This window comes from Oncorhynchus gorbuscha, unplaced genomic scaffold (genome assembly GCF_021184085.1).
Source record: "Oncorhynchus gorbuscha isolate QuinsamMale2020 ecotype Even-year unplaced genomic scaffold, OgorEven_v1.0 Un_scaffold_889, whole genome shotgun sequence".
Classification (NCBI taxonomy): domain Eukaryota; kingdom Metazoa; phylum Chordata; class Actinopteri; order Salmoniformes; family Salmonidae; genus Oncorhynchus; species Oncorhynchus gorbuscha.
In genome coordinates, this window is record NW_025745864.1 from 189,517 (window position 1) to 209,773 (window position 20,257).

The 20,257-nt window shown below is 53.3% G+C and overlaps 1 protein-coding gene across 2 annotated transcripts in view; it reads right to left on the reverse strand.

The window, feature by feature from the left end:
* LOC124020724 (DEP domain-containing mTOR-interacting protein-like) overlaps positions 1 to 20,257 on the reverse strand; it is an 83,529-nt gene that overhangs the window by 16,325 nt on the left and 46,947 nt on the right. For both annotated transcript variants that reach the window (XM_046335973.1, XM_046335974.1), the window contains exon 8: positions 13,058 to 13,195. In XM_046335973.1, coding sequence (XP_046191929.1) covers positions 13,058 to 13,195 — 138 coding nt within the window. The remainder of the gene's footprint in view (positions 1 to 13,057; positions 13,196 to 20,257) is intronic.

The following is a 20,257-nucleotide window of genomic DNA, read 5'->3' on the forward strand; positions in this document are numbered from 1 at the left end:
TCAGTATAGTACTGTTGAGGATATGAATACTGTATACTCAGTATAGTACTGTTGAGGATATGAATACTGTATACTCAGTATAGTACTGTTGAGGATATGAATACTGCATACTCAGTATAGTACTGTTGAGGATATGAACAGGTAACTACTGTATACTCAGTATAGTACTGTTGAGGATATGAATACTGTATACTCAGTATAGTACTGTTGAGGATATGAACAGGTAGCTACTGTATACTCAGTATAGTACTGTTGAGGATATGAATACTGTATACTCAGTATAGTACTGTTGAGGTTATGAACAGGTAGATACTGTATACTCAGTATAGTACTGTTGAGGATATGAATACTGCATACTCAGTATAGTACTGTTGAGGATATGAACAGGTAACTACTGTATACTCAGTATAGTACTGTTGAGGATATGAATACTGTATACTCAGTATAGTACTGTTGAGGATATGAACAGGTAGCTACTGTATACTCAGTATAGTACTGTTGAGGATATGAATACTGTATACTCAGTATAGTACTGTTGAGGTTATGAACAGGTAGATACTGTATACTCAGTATAGTACTGTTGAGGATATGAATACTGTATACTCAGTATAGTACTGTTGAGGATATGAACAGGTAGCTACTGTATACTCAGTATAGTACTGTTGAGGATATGGACACAGGTAGATACTGTATACTCAGTATAGTACTGTTGAGGATATGAACAGGTAGATACTGTATACTCAGTATAGTACTGTTGAGGATATGGACAGGTAGATACTGTATACTCAGTATAGTACTGTTGAGGATATGAACAGGTAGCTACTGTATACTCAGTATAGTACTGTTGAGGATATGAAGATAGTGAATTTGGAAAGTATTCAGACCCCTCCACCTTTTCCAGATTTGGTTAAGTTACAGCCTTATTCTAAATAGTTTTTCCCCCTCAATCTAAAACACAATACTCCATAATGACAATGTCAAAAATAGGATTTTAGAAATGTTTGCAAATGTGATATTTACATGTTTTATTTGTAATACATTTCCATAAGTATTCAGACATTTTAAAATCAGTACTTTGTCAGCGATTACTGCCTCGAGTCTTCTTGGGTATGACGCTACAAGCTCGGCACACCTGTATTTGGGGAGTTACTCCCATTTTTCTCTGCAGATCCTCTCAAGCTCTGTCAGGTTGGATGGGGAATGTCGCTGCACAGCTATTTTCAGGTCTCTCCAGAGATGTTTGCTTCCGTCTGGTCACTCTTCCATAAAAGGCCTGATTGGTGGAGAGCTGCAGAGGTGGATCTCCACAGAGGAACTCTGTCAGAGTGACCATCGGGTTCTTGGTCACCTCCCTGACCAAGGCCCTTCTCCCCTGATTGCTCAGTTTGGCTGGGCGGCCAGCTCTAGGGTGAGTCTTGGTGGTTCCAAACCTCTTCCATTTAAGAATGATGGAGGCCACTGTGTTCTTGGGGACCTTCAATGATGCAGGAATGTTTGGTACCCTTCCCCAGATCTGTACCTCGACACAATCCTGTCTCGGAGCTCTACGGACAATTCCTTTGACCTCATGGCTTGGTCTTTGCTCTGACATGCACTGTCTACTGTAGGGCCTTATATAGACAGGTCTGTGCCTTTCCAAATCATGTCCAATCAATTGAATTTACCACAGGTGGACTCCAATCAAGTTGTAGAAACATCAAAGATAATCAATGGAAACAAAGGATGCGTCTGAGATCAACGGAGTCTCATAGCAAAGGGTCTGCAAACTTATGTAAATCAGGTATTTCTGTTATTTATAATACATTAGCGAAAATGTCATTAAGGGGTATTGTGATGTCATTATGGGGTATTGTGATGTCATTATGGGGTATTGTGATGTCATTATGGGGTATTGTGATGTCATTATGGGGTATTGTGATGTCATTATGGGGTATTGTGATGTCATTATGGGGTATTGTGATGTCATTATGGGGTATTGTGATGTCATTATGGGGTATTGTGATGTCATTATGAGGTATTGTGATGTCATTATGGGGTATTGTGATGTCATCATGGGGTATTGTGATGTCATTATGGGGTATTGTGATGTCATCATGGGGTATTGTGATGTCATCATGGGGTATTGTGATGTCATCATGGGGTATTGTGATGTCATTATGGGGTATTGTGATGTCATTATGGGGTATTGTGATGTCATTATGGGGTATTGTGATGTCATTATGGGGTATTGTGATGTCATTATGGGGTATTGTGATGTCATTATGGGGTATTGTGATGTCATTAAGGGGTATTGTGATGTCATTAAGGGGTATTGTGATGTCATTATGGGGTATTGTGATGTCATTATGGGGTATTGTGATGTCATTATGGGGTATTGTGATGTCATTAAGGGGTATTGTATGTAGATTGATGAGGAACGAAAAGTGTGTCATCCATTTTTAGAGCAAGGCTGTAACGTAACAAAATGTGGAAAAGGTTAAGGGGTCTGAATACTTTCAGAATGCACTGTAGGTAGCTACTGTACACTCACTATAGATGAACTCTTAACCTTTATAACAGACGTCCGTCCTTCAAACTCAAACCAGTTCTCTTGCCCACCCACAATTCCATGTTTCGATGGTCGCAGCTCTGAGTGGGTATGAAAGGATTCCTCTCTTCCTAGAGAGTGACTCACTAACGTTGACCTCGGGTAACCTCTGGACACTGCAGTGACCTAGATTCTCTTCCACCCCACAGCTGGAATACAGGAATAATAGAGCCGTGTTCAGGAAGGGGCCGCTCACAACTCTGGCCAAACAGACGCCCCGTGGCCCCTCTGGCCAAACAGACGCCCCGTGGCCCCTCTGGCCAAACAGACGTCCCGTGGTCCCTCTGGCCAAACAGAGGGACGGCCCCTCTGGCCAAACAGACGCCCCGTGGCCCCTCTGGCCAAACAGACGCCCCGTGGCCCCTCTGGCCAAACAGACGCCCCGTGGCCCCTCTGGCCAAACAGACGCCCCGTGGCCCCTCTGGCCAAACAGACGCCCCGTGGCCCCTCTGGCCAAACAGACGCCCCGTGGCCCCTCTGGCCAAACAGACGCCCCGTGGCCCCTCTGGCCAAACAGACGCCCCGTGGCCCCTCTGGCCAAACAGACGCCCCGTGGCCCCTCTGGCCAAACAGACGCCCCGTGGCCCCTCTGGCCAAACAGACGCCCGTGGCCCCTCTGGCCAAACAGACGCCCCGTGGCCCCTCTGGCCAAACAGACGCCCCGTGGCCCCTCTGGCCAAACAGACGCCCAGTGGCCCCTCTGGCCAAACAGACGCCCAGTGGCCCCTCTGGCCAAACAGACGCCCCGTGGCCCCTCTGGCCAAACAGACGCCCGTGGCCCCTCTGGCCAAACAGACGCCCCGTGGCCCCTCTGGCCAAACAGACGCCCCGTGGCCCCTCTGGCCAAACAGACGCCCCGTGGCCCCTCTCGTCAAACAGACGGCCGCCCCTCTCGCCAAACAGACGGGCGTCCTTCAACACTCATTTACATTTTGAGTCATTTAGCAGACACTCTTATCCAGATTAACTTTTGTGCATTCATCTTAAGATAGCTAGATGAGACAACCACATATCACAGTAAGTGTTGTCGATCACACTTTAATCATATACATTTCCTCTACGTCTATTTAAATCACCAAGGCTCATCTATAGCTTAGAGGAGAAATAGCAGTTAATGTCAAACTTCTTGGGGCAGGAAGCTGAGAACAGCTGCCTGCATGGCTCACCCTCAACTCCCAGTGTTTGAGACTTACTGAGAAAAACACTTCCCATCTTTTCCCAAGAATCTGATTCAAAGACTTCCTGTGTATTCCAGAACAATTGTATACAGCTTCTCTCTGGCCTTCCAGCCCCTCTCTCTGGCCTTCCAGCCCCTCTCTCTGGCCTTCCAGCCCCTCTCTCTGGCCTTCCAGCCCCTCTCTCTGGCCTTCCAGCCCCTCTCTCTGGCCTTCCAGCCCCTCTCTCTGGCCTTCCAGCCCCTATCCTCCATACTGCTGCTGACTGTTTACAACTCCTTTAAAAATGGACACACACACACACACACACCAGAGAGAGAACAGAGGCCTAACATTTTTCTCAGAGAGACAGACAGCGAGACAGAGACAGAGAGATCAAGAGAGAACAGAGAGAGAACAGAACAGAGAGAGAACAGAACAGAGAGAGAACAGAACAGAGAGAGAACAGAACAGAGAGAGAACAGAACAGAGAGAGAACACAGGCCTAAACCTCTTTCTCTGAGAGACAGACAGCGAGACAGAGAGATCGAGAGAGAACAGAGACAGAACAGAGAGAGAACAGAGAGAGAGAACAGAGAGAGAGAACAGAGGGAGAACAGAGAGAGAGAACAGAGGGAGAACAGAGGGAGAACAGAGGGAGAACAGAGGGAGAACAGAGAGAGAACAGAGAGAGAACAGAGGGAGAACAGAGGGAGAACAGAGGGAGAACAGAGGGAGAACAGAGAGAGAACAGAGAGAGAACAGAGGGAGAACAGAGGGAGAACAGAGAGAGAACAGAGGGAGAACAGAGAGAGAACAGAGAGAGAGAACAGAGAGAGAGAACAGAGAGAGAGAACAGAGAGAGAGAACAGAGAGAGAACAGAGAGAGAACAGAGAGAGAGAACAGAGAGAGAACACAGAGAGAGAACACAGGCCTAAACCTTTTTCTCTGAATTGTGAAGTGAGTAATTCACCAAAAAGGCTGAGGAGGAGTTGAGGGGATCAGAGTTAAACTACATAACATCTGCTTTAGTTTATCTAATCATTTGAATAAGCTTTAAGTAGCTAGTCTAAATATACATGCCAACTTCCATGTGCCAGTGTGAGTTGGTTGTATAAAAGAGTAATCTATCAGATATGATAAAAATGTCCATGTTGTGAATGAACAGTATGTGAATAATCAGTGTATTGTTCTGGGTCAGAGCCTGTGTCCCGGTGCAGGGCGGTGTCATGACGTTGGCCTGGGGGTGTAGGGCGTTGTCATGACGTTGGCCTGGGGGTGTAGGGCAGTGTCATGACGTTGGCCTGGGGGTGAAGGGCAGTGTCATGACGTTGGCCTGGGGGTGAAGGGCAGTGTCATGACGTTGGCCTGGGGGTGTAGGGCAGTGTCATGACGTTGGCCTGTGTCCCGGTGAAGGGCAGTGTCATGACGTTGGCCTGGGGGTGTAGGGCAGTGTCATGACGTTGGCCTGGGGGTGTAGGGCAGTGTCATGACGTTGGCCTGTGTCCCGGTATAGGGCAGTGTCATGACGTTGGCCTGTGTCCCGGTATAGGGCAGTGTCATGACGTTGGCCTGGGGGTGAAGGGCAGTGTCATGACTTTGGCCTGGGGGTGTAGGGCGGTGTCATGACGTTGGCCTGTGTCCCGGTGCAGGGCAGTGTCATGACGTTGGCCTGGGGGTGTAGGGCAGTGTCATGACGTTGGCCTGGGGGTGTAGGGCAGTGTCATGACGTTGGCCTGTGTCCCGGTATAGGGCAGTGTCATGACGTTGGCCTGTGTCCCGGTGTAGGGCAGTGTCATGACGTTGGCCTGGGGGTGTAGGGCAGTGTCATGACGTTGGCCTGGGGGTGAAGGGCAGTGTCATGACGTTGGCCTGGGGGTGTAGGGCAGTGTCATGACGTTGGCCTGTGTCCCGGTGAAGGGCAGTGTCATGACGTTGGCCTGTGTCCCGGTGAAGGGCAGTGTCATGACGTTGGCCTGGGGGTGTAGGGCAGTGTCATGACGTTGGCCTGGGGGTGTAGGGCAGTGTCATGACGTTGGCCTGGGGGTGAAGGGCAGTGTCATGACGTTGGCCTGGGGGTGAAGGGCAGTGTCATGACGTTGGCCTGTGTCCCGGTGAAGGGCAGTGTCATGACGTTGGCCTGTGTCCCGGTGAAGGGCAGTGTCATGACGTTGGCCTGGGGGTGTAGGGCAGTGTCATGACGTTGGCCTGGGGGTGTAGGGCAGTGTCATGACGTTGGCCTGTGTCCCGGTGAAGGGCAGTGTCATGACGTTGGCCTGTGTCCCGGTGAAGGGCAGTGTCATGACGTTGGCCTGGGGGTGTAGGGCAGTGTCATGACGTTGGCCTGGGGGTGTAGGGCAGTGTCATGACGTTGGCCTGGGGGTGTAGGGCAGTGTCATGACGTTGGCCTGTGTCCCGGTGTAGGGCAGTGTCATGACGTTGGCCTGGGGGTGTAGGGCAGTGTCATGACGTTGGCCTGTGTCCCGGTGTAGGGCAGTGTCATGACGTTGGCCTGGGGGTGTAGGGCAGTGTCATGACGTTGGCCTGTGTCCCGGTGTAGGGCAGTGTCATGACGTTGGCCTGGGGGTGTAGGGCAGTGTCATGACGTTGGCCTGGGGGTGTAGGGCAGTGTCATGACGTTGGCCTGGGGGTGTAGGGCAGTGTCATGACGTTGGCCTGGGGGTGTAGGGCAGTGTCATGACGTTGGCCTGGGGGTGTAGGGCAGTGTCATGACGTTGGCCTGGGGTGTAGGGCAGTGTCATGACGTTGGCCTGGGGTGTAGGGCAGTGTCATGACGTTGGCCTGGGGGTGTAGGGCAGTGTCATGACGTTGGCCTGGGGGTGTAGGGCAGTGTCATGACGTTGGCCTGTGTCCCGGTGAAGGGCAGTGTCATGACGTTGGCCTGTGTCCCGGTGAAGGGCAGTGTCATGACGTTGGCCTGGGGGTGTAGGGCAGTGTCATGACGTTGGCCTGGGGGTGTAGGGCAGTGTCATGACGTTGGCCTGTGTCCCGGTGAAGGGCAGTGTCATGACGTTGGCCTGTGTCCCGGTGAAGGGCAGTGTCATGACGTTGGCCTGGGGTGTAGGGGCAGTGTCATGGCGTTGGCCTGGGGGGTAGGGCAGTGTCATGACGTTGGCCTGGGGGTGTAGGGCAGTGTCATGACGTTGGCCTGGGGGTGTAGGGCAGTGTCATGACGTTGGCCTGGGGGTGTAGGGCAGTGTCATGACGTTGGCCTGGGGGTGTAGGGCAGTGTCATGACGTTGGCCTGTGTCCCGGTGTAGGGCAGTGTCATGACGTTGGCCTGGGGGTGTAGGGCAGTGTCATGACGTTGGCCTGGGGGTGTAGGGCAGTGTCATGACGTTGGCCTGGGGGTGTAGGGCAGTGTCATGACGTTGGCCTGGGGTGTAGGGCAGTGTCATGACGTTGGCCTGGGGGTGTAGGGCAGTGTCATGACGTTGGCCTGGGGGTGTAGGGCAGTGTCATGACGTTGGCCTGGGGGTGTAGGGCAGTGTCATGACGTTGGCCTGGGGGTGTAGGGCAGTGTCATGACGTTGGCCTGGGGTGTAGGGCAGTGTCATGACGTTGGCCTGGGGGTGTAGGGCAGTGTCATGACGTTGGCCTGGGGGTGTAGGGCAGTGTCATGACGTTGGCCTGGGGGTGTAGGGCAGTGTCATGACGTTGGCCTGGGGGTGTAGGGCAGTGTCATGACGTTGGCCTGTGTCCCGGTGTAGGGCAGTGTCATGACGTTGGCCTGGGGGTGAAGGGCAGTGTCATGACGTTGGCCTGGGGTGTAGGGCAGTGTCATGACGTTGGCCTGGGGGTGTAGGGCAGTGTCATGACGTTGGCCTGGGGGTGTAGGGCAGTGTCATGACGTTGGCCTGGGGGTGTAGGGCAGTGTCATGACGTTGGCCTGGGGTGTAGGGCAGTGTCATGACGTTGGCCTGGGGGTGTAGAGCAGTGTCATGACGTTGGCCTGGGTCCCGGTGTAGGGCAGTGTCATGACGTTGGCCTGGGGGTGTAGGGCAGTGTCATGACGTTGGCCTGGGGGTGTAGGGCAGTGTCATGACGTTGGCCTGGGGGTGTAGGGCCTGTGTCCCTGGGGGTGTAGGGCAGTGTCATGACGTTGGCCTGGGGGTGTAGGGCAGTGTCATGACGTTGGCCTGGGGGTGTAGGGCAGTGTCATGACGTTGGCCTGGGGGTGTAGGGCAGTGTCATGACGTTGGCCTGGGGGTGTAGGGCAGTGTCATGACGTTGGCCTGTGTCCCGGTGAAGGGCAGTGTCATGACGTTGGCCTGTGTCCCGGTGAAGGGCAGTGTCATGACGTTGGCCTGTGTCCCGGTGAAGGGCAGTGTCATGACGTTGGCCTGGGGGTGTAGGGCAGTGTCATGACGTTGGCCTGGGGGTGTAGGGCAGTGTCATGACGTTGGCCTGTGTCCCGGTGAAGGGCAGTGTCATGACGTTGGCCTGTGTCCCGGTGAAGGGCAGTGTCATGACGTTGGCCTGTGTCCCGGTGAAGGGCAGTGTCATGACGTTGGCCTGGGGGTGTAGGGCAGTGTCATGACGTTGGCCTGTGTCCCGGTGAAGGGCAGTGTCATGACGTTGGCCTGGGGGTGTAGGGCAGTGTCATGACGTTGGCCTGGGGGTGTAGGGCAGTGTCATGACGTTGGCCTGGGGGTGTAGGGCAGTGTCATGACGTTGGCCTGGGGGTGTAGGGCAGTGTCATGACGTTGGCCTGGGGGTGTAGGGCAGTGTCATGACGTTGGCCTGGGGGTGTAGGGCAGTGTCATGACGTTGGCCTGGGGGTGTAGGGCAGTGTCATGACGTTGGCCTGGGGGTGTAGGGCAGTGTCATGACGTTGGCCTGGGGGTGTAGGGCAGTGTCATGACGTTGGCCTGGGGTGTAGGGCAGTGTCATGACGTTGGCCTGGGGGTGTAGGGCAGTGTCATGACGTTGGCCTGGGGGTGTAGGGCAGTGTCATGACGTTGGCCTGGGGGTGTAGGGCAGTGTCATGACGTTGGCCTGGGGGTGTAGGGCAGTGTCATGACGTTGGCCTGGGGGTGTAGGGCAGTGTCATGACGTTGGCCTGGGGGTGTAGGGCAGTGTCATGACGTTGGCCTGGGGGTGTAGGGCAGTGTCATGACGTTGGCCTGGGGGGGTGTAGGGCAGTGTCATGACGTTGGCCTGGGGGTGTAGGGCAGTGACATGACGTTGGCCTGTGTCCCGGTGTAGGGCAGTGTCATGACGTTGGCCTGGGGGTGTAGGGCAGTGTCATGACGTTGGCCTGTGTCCCGGTGTAGGGCAGTGTCATGACGTTGGCCTGGGGGTGTAGGGCAGTGTCATGACGTTGGCCTGGGGGTGTAGGGCAGTGTCATGACGTTGGCCTGGGGGTGTAGGGCAGTGTCATGACGTTGGCCTGGGGGTGTAGGGCAGTGTCATGACGTTGGCCTGGGGGTGTAGGGCAGTGTCATGACGTTGGCCTGGGGGTGTAGGGCAGTGTCATGACGTTGGCCTGGGGGTGTAGGGCAGTGTCATGACGTTGGCCTGGGGGTGTAGGGCAGTGTCATGACGTTGGCCTGGGGGTGTAGGGCAGTGTCATGTACGTTGGCCTGGGGTGTAGGGCAGTGTCATGACGTTGGCCTGGGGGTGTAGGGCAGTGTCATGACGTTGGCCTGGGGGTGTAGGGCAGTGTCATGACGTTGGCATGGGGGTGTAGGGCAGTGACATGACGTTGTGTGCTACAGTATTAACAGTCCACCTCTGTCCTGGTGCTGTGCGACAGTATAAACAGTCCACCTCTGTCCTGGTGCTGTGCGACAGTATAAACAGTCCACCTCTGTCCTGGTGCTGTGCGACAGTATAAACAGTCCACCTCTGTCCTGGTGCTGTGCGACAGTATAAACAGTCCACCTCTGTCCTGGTGCTGTGCGACAGTATAAACAGTCCACCTCTGTCCTGGTGCTGTGCGACAGTATAAACAGTCCACCACTGTCCTGGTGCTGTGCGACAGTATAAACAGTCCACCACTGTCCTGGTGCTGTGAGACAGTATAAACAGTCCACCTCTGTCCTGGTGCTGTGCGACAGTATAAACAGTCCCCCTCTGTCCTGGTGCTGTGCGACAGTATAAACAGTCCCCCTCTGTCCTGGTGCTGTGCGACAGTATAAACAGTCCCCCTCTGTCCTGGTGCTGTGCGACAGTATAAACAGTCCCCCTCTGTCCTGGTGCTGTGCGACAGTATAAACAGTCCCCCTCCGTCCTGATGCTGTGCGACAGTATAAACAGTCCCCCTCTGTCTCAGTGGGGAGTGCAGGAACTCAGGCTGGCCTGCTGGTGTAAGTCCCCAGTTACCCCACAGTGTGTGTGTGTGTGTGTGTGTGTGTGTGTGTGTGTGTGTGTGTGTGTATATATATATATGCCTGCCAACTAAGGGCTACTCCCCCTGTTCCAGCTCTTGCCAGAACAACCTTATTGGGTCATATGGTTCATACTGTTGACACACACACACACACACACACTTTCCATTTCTCAACTCATGTTCTCGGTGAGGGTAGGTCAGGAGAGTTCAACGGGAAGAAATATCAGGACTCCCCCGTGGCTAACCTGAAATATCCATACGCACACCAGCTAATGAAACGTCTACGGTCACAGACAAAAACACACAACTATCCCCTGCCCGAACCCTGGCCTCAAACCCTGTCACCCACAACTATCCCCTGACCGAACCCTGGCCTCAAACCCTGTCACCCACAACTATCCCCTGACCGAACCCTGGCCTCAAACCTTGGCCTCAAACCCTGTCACCCACAACTATCCCCTGACCGAACCCTGGCCTCAAACCCTGTCACCCACAACTATCCCCTGACCGAACCCTGGCCTCAAACCCTGTCACCCACAACTATCCCCTGACCGAACCCTGGCCTCAAACCCTGTCACCCACAACTATCCCCTGACCGAACCCTGGCCTCAAACCCTGTCACCCACAACTATCCCCTGACCGAACCCTGGCCTCAAACCCTGTCACCCACAACTATTCCCTGACCGAACCCTGGCCTCAAACCCTGTCACCCACAACTATCCCCTGACCGAACACTGGCCTCAAACCCTGTCACCCACAACTTTCAACAGCCGCTTTCAACACCCTTCTCTCTCGTTTAGAGAAATAGGAGAACAATGTCCCGAAGACAGGGAATCTCATACTTTGCATTAACACACAGCTACACACAGCTTAAGAAAAAAATGTTTTCTGTCTTTTAATCAGCAGTCTTCGATAGAAACAGTCTTCTATATAAGACTAGAGCCTGGATATCTGAAACACAGTCTTCTATACAAGACTAGAGCCTGGATATCTGAAACACGGTCTTCTTCTATACAAGACTAGAGCCTGGATATCTGAAACACAGCCTCCTATACAAGACTAGAGCCTGGATATCTGAAACACAGCCTCCTATACAAGACTAGAGCCTGGATATCTGAAACACAGCCTCCTATACAATACTAGAGCCTGGATATCTGAAACACGGTCTTCTTCTATACAAGACTAGAGCCTGGATATCTGAAACACAGCCTCCTATACAATACTAGAGCCTGGATATCTGAAACACGGTCTTCTTCTATACAAGACTAGAGCCTGGATATCTGAAACACAGCCTCCTATACAATACTAGAGCCTGGATATCTGAAACACAGCCTCCTATACAAGACTAGAGCCTGGATATCTGAAACACGGTCTTCTTCTATACAAGACTAGAGCCTGGATATCTGAAACACAGCCTCCTATACAAGACTAGAGCCTGGATATCTGAAACACGGTCTTCTTCTATACAAGACTAGAGCCTGGATATCTGAAACACAGCCTCCTATACAATACTAGAGCCTGGATATCTGAAACACAGCCTTCTATACAAGACTAGAGCCTGGATATCTGAAACACAGCCTCCTATACAAGACTAGAGCCTGGATATCTGAAACACAGCCTCCTATACAATACTAGAGCCTGGATATCTGAAACACAGTCTCCTATACAAGACTAGAGCCTGGATATCTGAAACACAGCCTTCTTCTATACAAGACTAGAGCCTGGATATCTGAAACACAGCCTTCTTCTATACAAGACTAGAGCCTGGATATCTTTAGACTGAAAGGCAGCAGAACGGAGAAGGGTTTAGAGGTCTGACCCACAGGATAGACAACTAAAGGGTTAAACAGATTGTACACTTCAGATAATGCAGCCATGAGGAGATCATCTTACAGACGATGACAGGCTCCACTGCACCGTGGCTGAACCACATGGTGTGATTCTTCCCAGACTCAACATGTCAGAGGTCATGTAGCTGTAGGTACTAGTCACTGGTACAGACAGCAGTCCAGAACAGGCTGGTTCTGTCCGTGAGACCACTAGTCACTGGTACAGACAGCAGTCCAGAACAGCCTGGTTCTGTCCGTGTGACCACTAGTCACTGGTACAGACAGCAGTCCAGAACAGCCTGGTTCTGTCCGTGAGACCACTAGTCACTGGTACAGACAGCAGTCCAGAACAGCCTGGTTCTGTCCACATGACCACTAGTCACTGGTACAGACAGCAGTCCAGAACAGGCTGGTTCTGTCCGTGAGACCACTAGTCACTGGTACAGACAGCAGTCCAGAACAGGCTGGTTCTGTCCGTGTGACCACTAGTCACTGATACAGACAGCAGTCCAGAACAGCCTGGTTCTGTCCACATGACCACTAGTCACTGGTACAGACAGCAGTCCAGAACAGCCTGGTTCTGTCCGCATGACCACTAGTCACTGGTACAGACAGCAGTCCAGAACAGCCTGGTTCTGTCCACATGATACTGTTACCATTTACCTAAACTGGGGATCCAAAAGACTCAGTGTTTTTCCATGTGTTCTGGATAGTCAGTAGTTCCTGACCAGAACCTCAGTTTGGGCAGGAGAAGGTATCAGCACATTGAAGACACACTGCTGTGCACAGGGCTCCTATTCACACTCTTATCACATGGTGACCCTCATAGAGAGGAGGAGAATGGCTTCCTCATCGCGGCCTTACCGGACTGTGCTGTGTGTGTGTGTGTAAGGTCACTCAGGGAGAATAGAGACCCTCTTACCTGACTGTGCTGTGTGTGTGTGTGTGTAAGGTCACTCAGGGAGAATAGAGACCCTCTTACCTGACTGTGGTGTGTGTAAGGTCACTCAGGGAGAATGGTGACCCTCTTACCGGACTGTGCTGTGTGCTGTGTGCTGTGTGCTGTGTGCTGTGTGTGTATGTTTGAGAGAGTGTATTAAGGTCACTCAGGGAGAATAGAGAGCCTCTTACCTGACTTTGGGTTACAGAGCACCGGGGGGCTGCTACTGAGGGTGGGACTGCTGCTATAGTAACCACTGCTGCCACAGCTGCTGCTCATACTGCTACGACGGATACCCACTATCATCTTGATCTCTTTAGTAGGACTCACTGAGAGAGGCGAGAGAAAGAGAGGCAAGAGAGAGGAGAGAGAAAGAGAGGCAAGAGAGAGGAGAGAGAAAGAGAGGCAAGAGAGAGGAGAGAGAAAGAGAGGCAAGAGAGAGGAGAGAGAAAGAGAGGCAAGAGACAGGCGAGAGAAAGAGAGGCAAGAGACAGGCGAGAGAAAGAGAGGCGAGAGAAAGAGAGGCGAGAGAGAGGAGAGAGAAAGAGAGGCAAGAGACAGGCGAGAGAAAGAGAGGCGAGAGAAAGAGAGGCAAGAGACAGGCGAGAGAGCGGTGAGAGACGAGCGAGAGAGCGGTGAGAGACGAGAGCGAGAGAGCGGTGAGAGACGAGAGAAAGAGAGGCAAGAGAGAGGAGAGAGAAAGAGAGGCAAGAGAGAGGAGAGAGAAAGAGAGGCAAGAGAGAGGAGAGAGAAAGAGAGGCAAGAGAGAGGAGAGAGAAAGAGAGGCAAGAGAGAGGAGAGAGAAAGAGAGGCAAGAGACAGGCGAGAGAGAGGCGAGAGAAAGAGAGGCAAGAGACAGGCGAGAGAAAGAGAGGCGAGAGAAAGAGAGGCAAGAGACAGGCGAGAGAAAGAGAGGCGAGAGAAAGAGAGGCAAGAGACAGGCGAGAGAGCGGTGAGAGGCGAGAGAAAGAGAGGCAAGAGACAGGCGAGAGAGCGGTGAGAGACGAGAGAAAGAGAGGCAAGAGACAGGCGAGAGAGCGGTGAGAGACGAGAGAAAGAGAGGCAAGAGACAGGCGAGAGAGCGGTGAGAGACGAGAGAAAGAGAGGCAAGAGACAGGCGAGAGAGCGGTGAGAGACGAGAGAAAGAGAGACGAGAGAGGCAAGAGACAGGCGAGAGAAAGAGAGACGAGAGAGGCAAGAGACAGGCGAGAGAAAGAGAGACGAGAGAGGCAAGAGACAGGAGAGAGAAAGAGAGACGAGAGAGGCAAGAGACAGGCGAGAGAGAGGAGAGAGAAAGAGAGGCAAGAGACAGGCGAGAGAGAGGAGAGAGAAAGAGAGGCAAGAGACAGGCGAGAGAGAGGAGAGAGAAAGAGAGGCAAGAGACAGGCGAGAGAGAGGAGAGAGAAAGAGAGGCAAGAGAGAAGCGAGAGAAAGAGAGGCAAGAGAGAAGCGAGAGAAAGAGAGGCAAGAGAGCGAGAGAGCGAGAGAGAAAGACAGGCAAGAGAGGTGAGAGAAAGAGAGGCAAGAGAGCGAGAGAGAAAGAGAGGCAAGAGACAGGCGAGAGAGTGAGAGAGGGGTGAGAGAAAGAGAGCCAAGAGACAGGCGAGAGAGCGAGAGAGGCGAGAGAAAGAGAGGCAAGAGAGAGGAGAGAGAAAGAGAGGCAAGAGAGAGGAGAGAGAAAGAGAGGCAAGAGAGAGGAGAGAGAAAGAGAGGCAAGAGACAGGCGAGAGAGAGGAGAGAGAAAGAGAGGCAAGAGACAGGCAAGAGAGGCGAGAGAGGCGAGAGAAAGAGAGGCAAGAGAGAGGCGAGAGAAAGAGAGGCAAGAGAAAGAGAGGCAAGAGAAAGAGAGGCAAGAGACAGGCGAGAGAGAGGCGAGAGAAAGAGAGGCGAGAGAGGAGAGAGAAAGAGAGGCAAGAGACAGGCGAGAGAGAGGCGAGAGAAAGAGAGGCGAGAGAGGAGAGAGAAAGAGAGGCAAGAGACAGGCGAGAGAGAGGCGAGAGAAAGAGAGGCAAGAGACAGGCGAGAGAGAGGCGAGAGAAAGAGAGGCAAGAGACAGGCAAGAGAGGCGAGAGAAAGAGAGGCAAGAGAGAGGCGAGAGAAAGAGAGGCAAGAGACAGGCGAGAGAGGAGAGAGGTGAGAGAAAGAGGCAAGAGACAGGCGAGAGAGGAGAGAGGTGAGAGAAAGAGGCAAGAGAGAGGTGAGAGAAAGAGGCAAGAGAGAGGCGAGAGAGGAGAGAGGCGAGAGAAAGAGGCAAGAGAGAGGCGAGAGAAAGAGAGGCAAGAGAGGAAAGAGGCGAGAGAAAGAGAGGCAAGAGAGAGGCGAGAGAGGAGAGAGGCGAGAGAAAGAGGCAAGAGAGAGGCGAGAGAGGAGAGAGGTGAGAGAAAGAGGCAAGAGAGAGGCGAGAGAAGCGAGAGAAAGAGAGAGAAAGACAGGCAAGAGAGGTGAGAGAAAGAGAGGCAAGAGAGCGAGAGAGAAAGAGAGGCAAGAGACAGGCGAGAGAGTGAGAGAGGGGTGAGAGAAAGAGAGCCAAGAGACAGGCGAGAGAGCGAGAGAGGCGAGAGAAAGAGAGGCGAGAGAGGCGAGAGAAAGAGAGGCAAGAGAGAGGAGAGAGAAAGAGAGGCAAGAGAGAGGAGAGAGAAAGAGAGGCAAGAGACAGGCGAGAGAGAGGAGAGAGAAAGAGAGGCAAGAGACAGGCAAGAGAGGCGAGAGAGGCGAGAGAAAGAGAGGCAAGAGAGAGGCGAGAGAAAGAGAGGCAAGAGAAAGAGAGGCAAGAGACAGGCGAGAGAGAGGCGAGAGAAAGAGAGGCAAGAGAGAGGCGAGAGAAAGAGAGGCAAGAGACAGGCGAGAGAGGAGACAGGCGAGAGAGGAGGCGAGAGAAAGAGAGGCGAGAGAGGAGAGAGGCGAGAGAAAGAGAGGCGAGAGAGGAGAGAGAAAGAGAGGCAAGAGACAGGCGAGAGAGAGGCGAGAGAAAGAGAGGCGAGAGAGGAGAGAGAAAGAGAGGCAAGAGACAGGCGAGAGAGAGGCGAGAGAAAGAGAGGCAAGAGACAGGCAAGAGAGGCGAGAGAAAGAGAGGCAAGAGAGAGGCGAGAGGCGAGAGAAAGAGAGGCAAGAGAGAGGCGAGAGAAAGAGAGGCAAGAGAGGAGAGAGGCGAGAGAAAGAGAGGCAAGAGACAGGCGAGAGAGGAGAGAGGTGAGAGAAAGAGGCAAGAGAGAGGCGAGAGAGGAGAGAGGTGAGAGAAAGAGGCAAGAGAGAGGTGAGAGAAAGAGGCAAGAGAGAGGCGAGAGGAGAGAGGCGAGAGAAAGAGGCAAGAGAGAGGCGAGAGGAGAGAGGCAAGAGAGGAGAGAGGCGAGAGAAAGAGAGGCAAGAGAGAGGCGAGAGAGGAGAGAGGCGAGAGAAAGAGAGGCAAGAGACAGGCGAGAGAGGAGAGAGGCGAGAGAAAGAGAGGCAAGAGAGAGGCGAGAGAGGAGAGAGGTGAGAGAAAGAGGCAAGAGAGAGGCGAGAGAAAGAGAGGCGAGAGAAAGAGAGGCAAGAGAGAGGCGAGAGAGGAGAGGCAAGAGAGGAGAGAGGCGAGAGAAAGAGAGGCAAGAGAGAGGAGAGAGGCGAGAGAGCGAGAGAGGCGAGAGACAGGCGAGAGAGGAGAGAGGCGAGAGAAAGAGAGGCAAGAGACAGGCGAGAGAGGAGAGAGGCGAGAGAGGAGAGAGAAAGAGAGGCAAGAGAGAGGCGAGAGAAAGAGAGGCAAGAGAGAGGCGAGAGAAAGAGAGGCAAGAGAGAGGCGAGAGAAAGAGAGGCAAGAGAGAGGCGAGAGAAAGAGAGGCAAGAGACAGGCGAGAAAGGAGAGAGGCGAGAGAAAGAGAGGCGAGAGAAAGAGAGGCGAGAGAGGAGAGAGAAAGAGAGGCAAGAGACAGGCGAGAGAGAGTAGAGAGAAAGAGAGGCAAGAGACAGGCAAGAGAGGCGAGAGAAAGAGAGGCAAGAGAGAGGCGAGAGAAAGAGAGGCAAGAGAGAGGCGAGAGAAAGAGAGGCAAGAGAGAGGCGAGAGAAAGAGAGGCGAGAGAAAGAGAGAAAGAGGCAAGAGAGAGGCGAGAGAAAGAGAGGCAAGAGAGAGGAGAGAGAAAGAGAGGCAAGAGACAGGCGAGAGAGAGGCGAGAGAAAGAGAGGCGAGAGAGGAGAGAGAAAGAGAGGCAAGAGACAGGCGAGAGAAAGAGAGGCAAGAGACAGGCAAGAGAGGCGAGAGAAAGAGAGGCAAGAGAGAGGCGAGAGGCGAGAGAAAGAGAGGCAAGAGAGAGGCGAGAGAAAGAGAGGCAAGAGAGAGGCGAGAGAAAGAGAGGCGAGAGAGGAGAGAGAAAGAGAGAAAGAGGCAAGAGAGAGGCGAGAGAAAGAGAGGCAAGAGAGAGGCGAGAGAAAGAGAGGCAAGAGACAGGCGAGAAAGGAGAGAGGCGAGAGAAAGAGAGGCGAGAGAGGAGAGAGAAAGAGAGGCAAGAGACAGGCGAGAGAGAGTAGAGAGAAAGAGAGGCAAGAGACAGGCAAGAGAGGCGAGAGAAAGAGAGGCAAGAGAGAGGCGAGAGGCGAGAGAAAGAGAGGCAAGAGAGAGGCGAGAGAAAGAGAGGCGAGAGAGGAGAGAGAAAGAGAGGCAAGAGACAGGCGAGAGAGAGGCGAGAGAAAGAGAGGCGAGAGAGGCGAGAGAGGAGAGAGAAAGAGAGGCAAGAGACAGGCGAGAGAGAGGCGAGAGAAAGAGAGGCGAGAGAGGAGAGAGAAAGAGAGGCAAGAGACAGGCGAGAGAGAGGCGAGAGAAAGAGAGGCAAGAGACAGGCAAGAGAGGCGAGAGAAAGAGAGGCAAGAGAGAGGCGAGAGGCGAGAGAAAGAGGCAAGAGAGAGGCGAGAGCAAGAGAGGCAAGAGAGAGGCGAGAGAAAGAGAGGCGAGAGAGGAGAGAGAAAGAGAGAAAGAGGCAAGAGAGAGGTGAGAGAAAGAGGCAAGAGAGAGGCGAGAGAGGAGAGAGGTGAGAGAAAGAGGCAAGAGAGAGGCGAGAGAAAGAGAGGCAAGAGAGGAGAGAGGCGAGAGAAAGAGAGGCAAGAGACAGGCGAGAGAGGAGAGAGGCGAGAGAAAGAGGCAAGAGAGAGGCGAGAGAGGAGAGAGGTGAGAGAAAGAGGCAAGAGAGAGGCGAGAGAAAGAGAGGCAAGAGAGAGGCGAGAGAGGAGAGAGGTGAGAGAAAGAGGCAAGAGAGAGGCGAGAGAAAAAGAGGCAAGAGAGGAGAGAGGCGAGAGAGCGAGAGAGGCGAGAGAAAGAGAGGCAAGAGACAGGCGAGAGAGGAGACAGGCGAGAGAGGAGGCGAGAGAAAGAGAGGCGAGAGAGGAGAGAGGCGAGAGAAAGAGAGGCGAGAGAGGAGAGAGAAAGAGAGGCAAGAGAGAGGAGAGAGGCGAGAGAAAGAGAGGCAAGAGAGAGGAGAGAGGCGAGAGAAAGAGAGGCAAGAGAGAGGAGAGAGGCGAGAGAAAGAGAGGCGAGAGAGGAGAGAGAAAGAGAGGCAAGAGACAGGCGAGAGAGAGGCGAGAGAAAGAGAGGCGAGAGAGGAGAGAGAAAGAGAGGCAAGAGACAGGCGAGAGAGAGGCGAGAGAAAGAGAGGCAAGAGAGAGGCGAGAGAAAGAGAGGCAAGAGACAGGCGAGAGAGGAGACAGGCGAGAGAGGAGGCGAGAGAAAGAGAGGCGAGAGAGGAGAGAGGCGAGAGAAAGAGAGGCGAGAGAGGAGAGAGAAAGAGAGGCAAGAGAGAGGAGAGAGGCGAGAGAAAGAGAGGCAAGAGAGAGGAGAGAGGCGAGAGAAAGAGAGGCAAGAGAGAGGAGAGAGGCGAGAGAAAGAGAGGCGAGAGAGGAGAGAGAAAGAGAGGCAAGAGACAGGCGAGAGAGAGGCGAGAGAAAGAGAGGCGAGAGAGGAGAGAGAAAGAGAGGCAAGAGACAGGCGAGAGAGAGGCGAGAGAAAGAGAGGCAAGAGACAGGCAAGAGAGGCGAGAGAAAGAGAGGCAAGAGAGAGGCGAGAGGCGAGAGAAAGAGAGGCAAGAGAGAGGCGAGAGAAAGAGAGGCAAGAGAGAGGCGAGAGAAAGAGAGGCAAGAGAGAGGCGAGAGAAAGAGAGGCAAGAGAGAGGCGAGAGAAAGAGAGGCGAGAGAGGAGAGAGAAAGAGAGGCGAGAGAGGAGAGAGAAAGAGAGGCAAGAGACAGGCGAGAGAGAGGCGAGAGAAAGAGAGGTGAGAGACAGGCGAGAGAGCGGTGAGAGACGAGAGAAAGAGAGACGAGAGAGGCAAGAGACAGGCGAGAGAAAGAGAGACGAGAGAGGCAAGAGACAGGCGAGAGAAAGAGAGACGAGAGAGGCAAGAGACAGGAGAGAGAGAGAGAGACGAGAGAGGCAAGAGACAGGCGAGAGAGAGGAGAGAGAAAGAGAGGCAAGAGACAGGCGAGAGAGAGGAGAGAGAAAGAGAGGCAAGAGACAGGCGAGAGAGAGGAGAGAGAAAGAGAGGCAAGAGACAGGCGAGAGAAAGAGAGGAGAGAGAAAGAGAGGCAAGAGAGAAGCGAGAGAAAGAGAGGCAAGAGAGAAGCGAGAGAAAGAGAGGCAAGAGAGAGGCGAGAGAAGCGAGAGAAAGAGAGGCAAGAGAGCGAGAGAGCGAGAGAAAAAAGACAGGCAAGAGAGGTGAGAGAAAGAGAGGCAAGAGAGCGAGAGAGAAAGAGAGGCAAGAGACAGGCGAGAGAGTGAGAGAGGGGTGAGAGAAAGAGAGCCAAGAGACAGGCGAGAGAGCGAGAGAGGCGAGAGAAAGAGAGGCAAGAGAGAGGCGAGAGAAAGAGAGGCAAGAGAGAGGAGAGAGAAAGAGAGGCAAGAGAGAGGAGAGAGAAAGAGAGGCAAGAGACAGGCGAGAGAGAGGAGAGAGAAAGAGAGGCAAGAGACAGGCAAGAGAGGCGAGAGAGGCGAGAGAAAGAGAGGCAAGAGAGAGGCGAGAGAAAGAGAGGCAAGAGAAGAGAGGCAAGAGAAAGAGAGGCAAGAGACAGGCGAGAGAGAGGCAAGAGACAGGCGAGAGAGAGGCGAGAGAAAGAGAGGCGAGAGAGGAGAGAGAAAGAGAGGCAAGAGAGAGGCGAGAGAAAGAGAGGCGAGAGAGGAGAGAGAAAGAGAGGCAAGAGACAGGCGAGAGAGAGGCGAGAGAAAGAGAGGCAAGAGACAGGCAAGAGAGGCGAGAGAAAGAGAGGCAAGAGAGAGGCGAGAGGCGAGAGAAAGAGAGGCAAGAGAGAGGCGAGAGAAAGAGAGGCAAGAGAGGAGAGAGGCGAGAGAAAGAGAGGCGAGAGAGAGGCGAGAGAGGAGAGAGGTGAGAGAAAGAGGCAAGAGAGATGCGAGAGAGGAGAGAGGTGAGAGAAAGAGGCAAGAG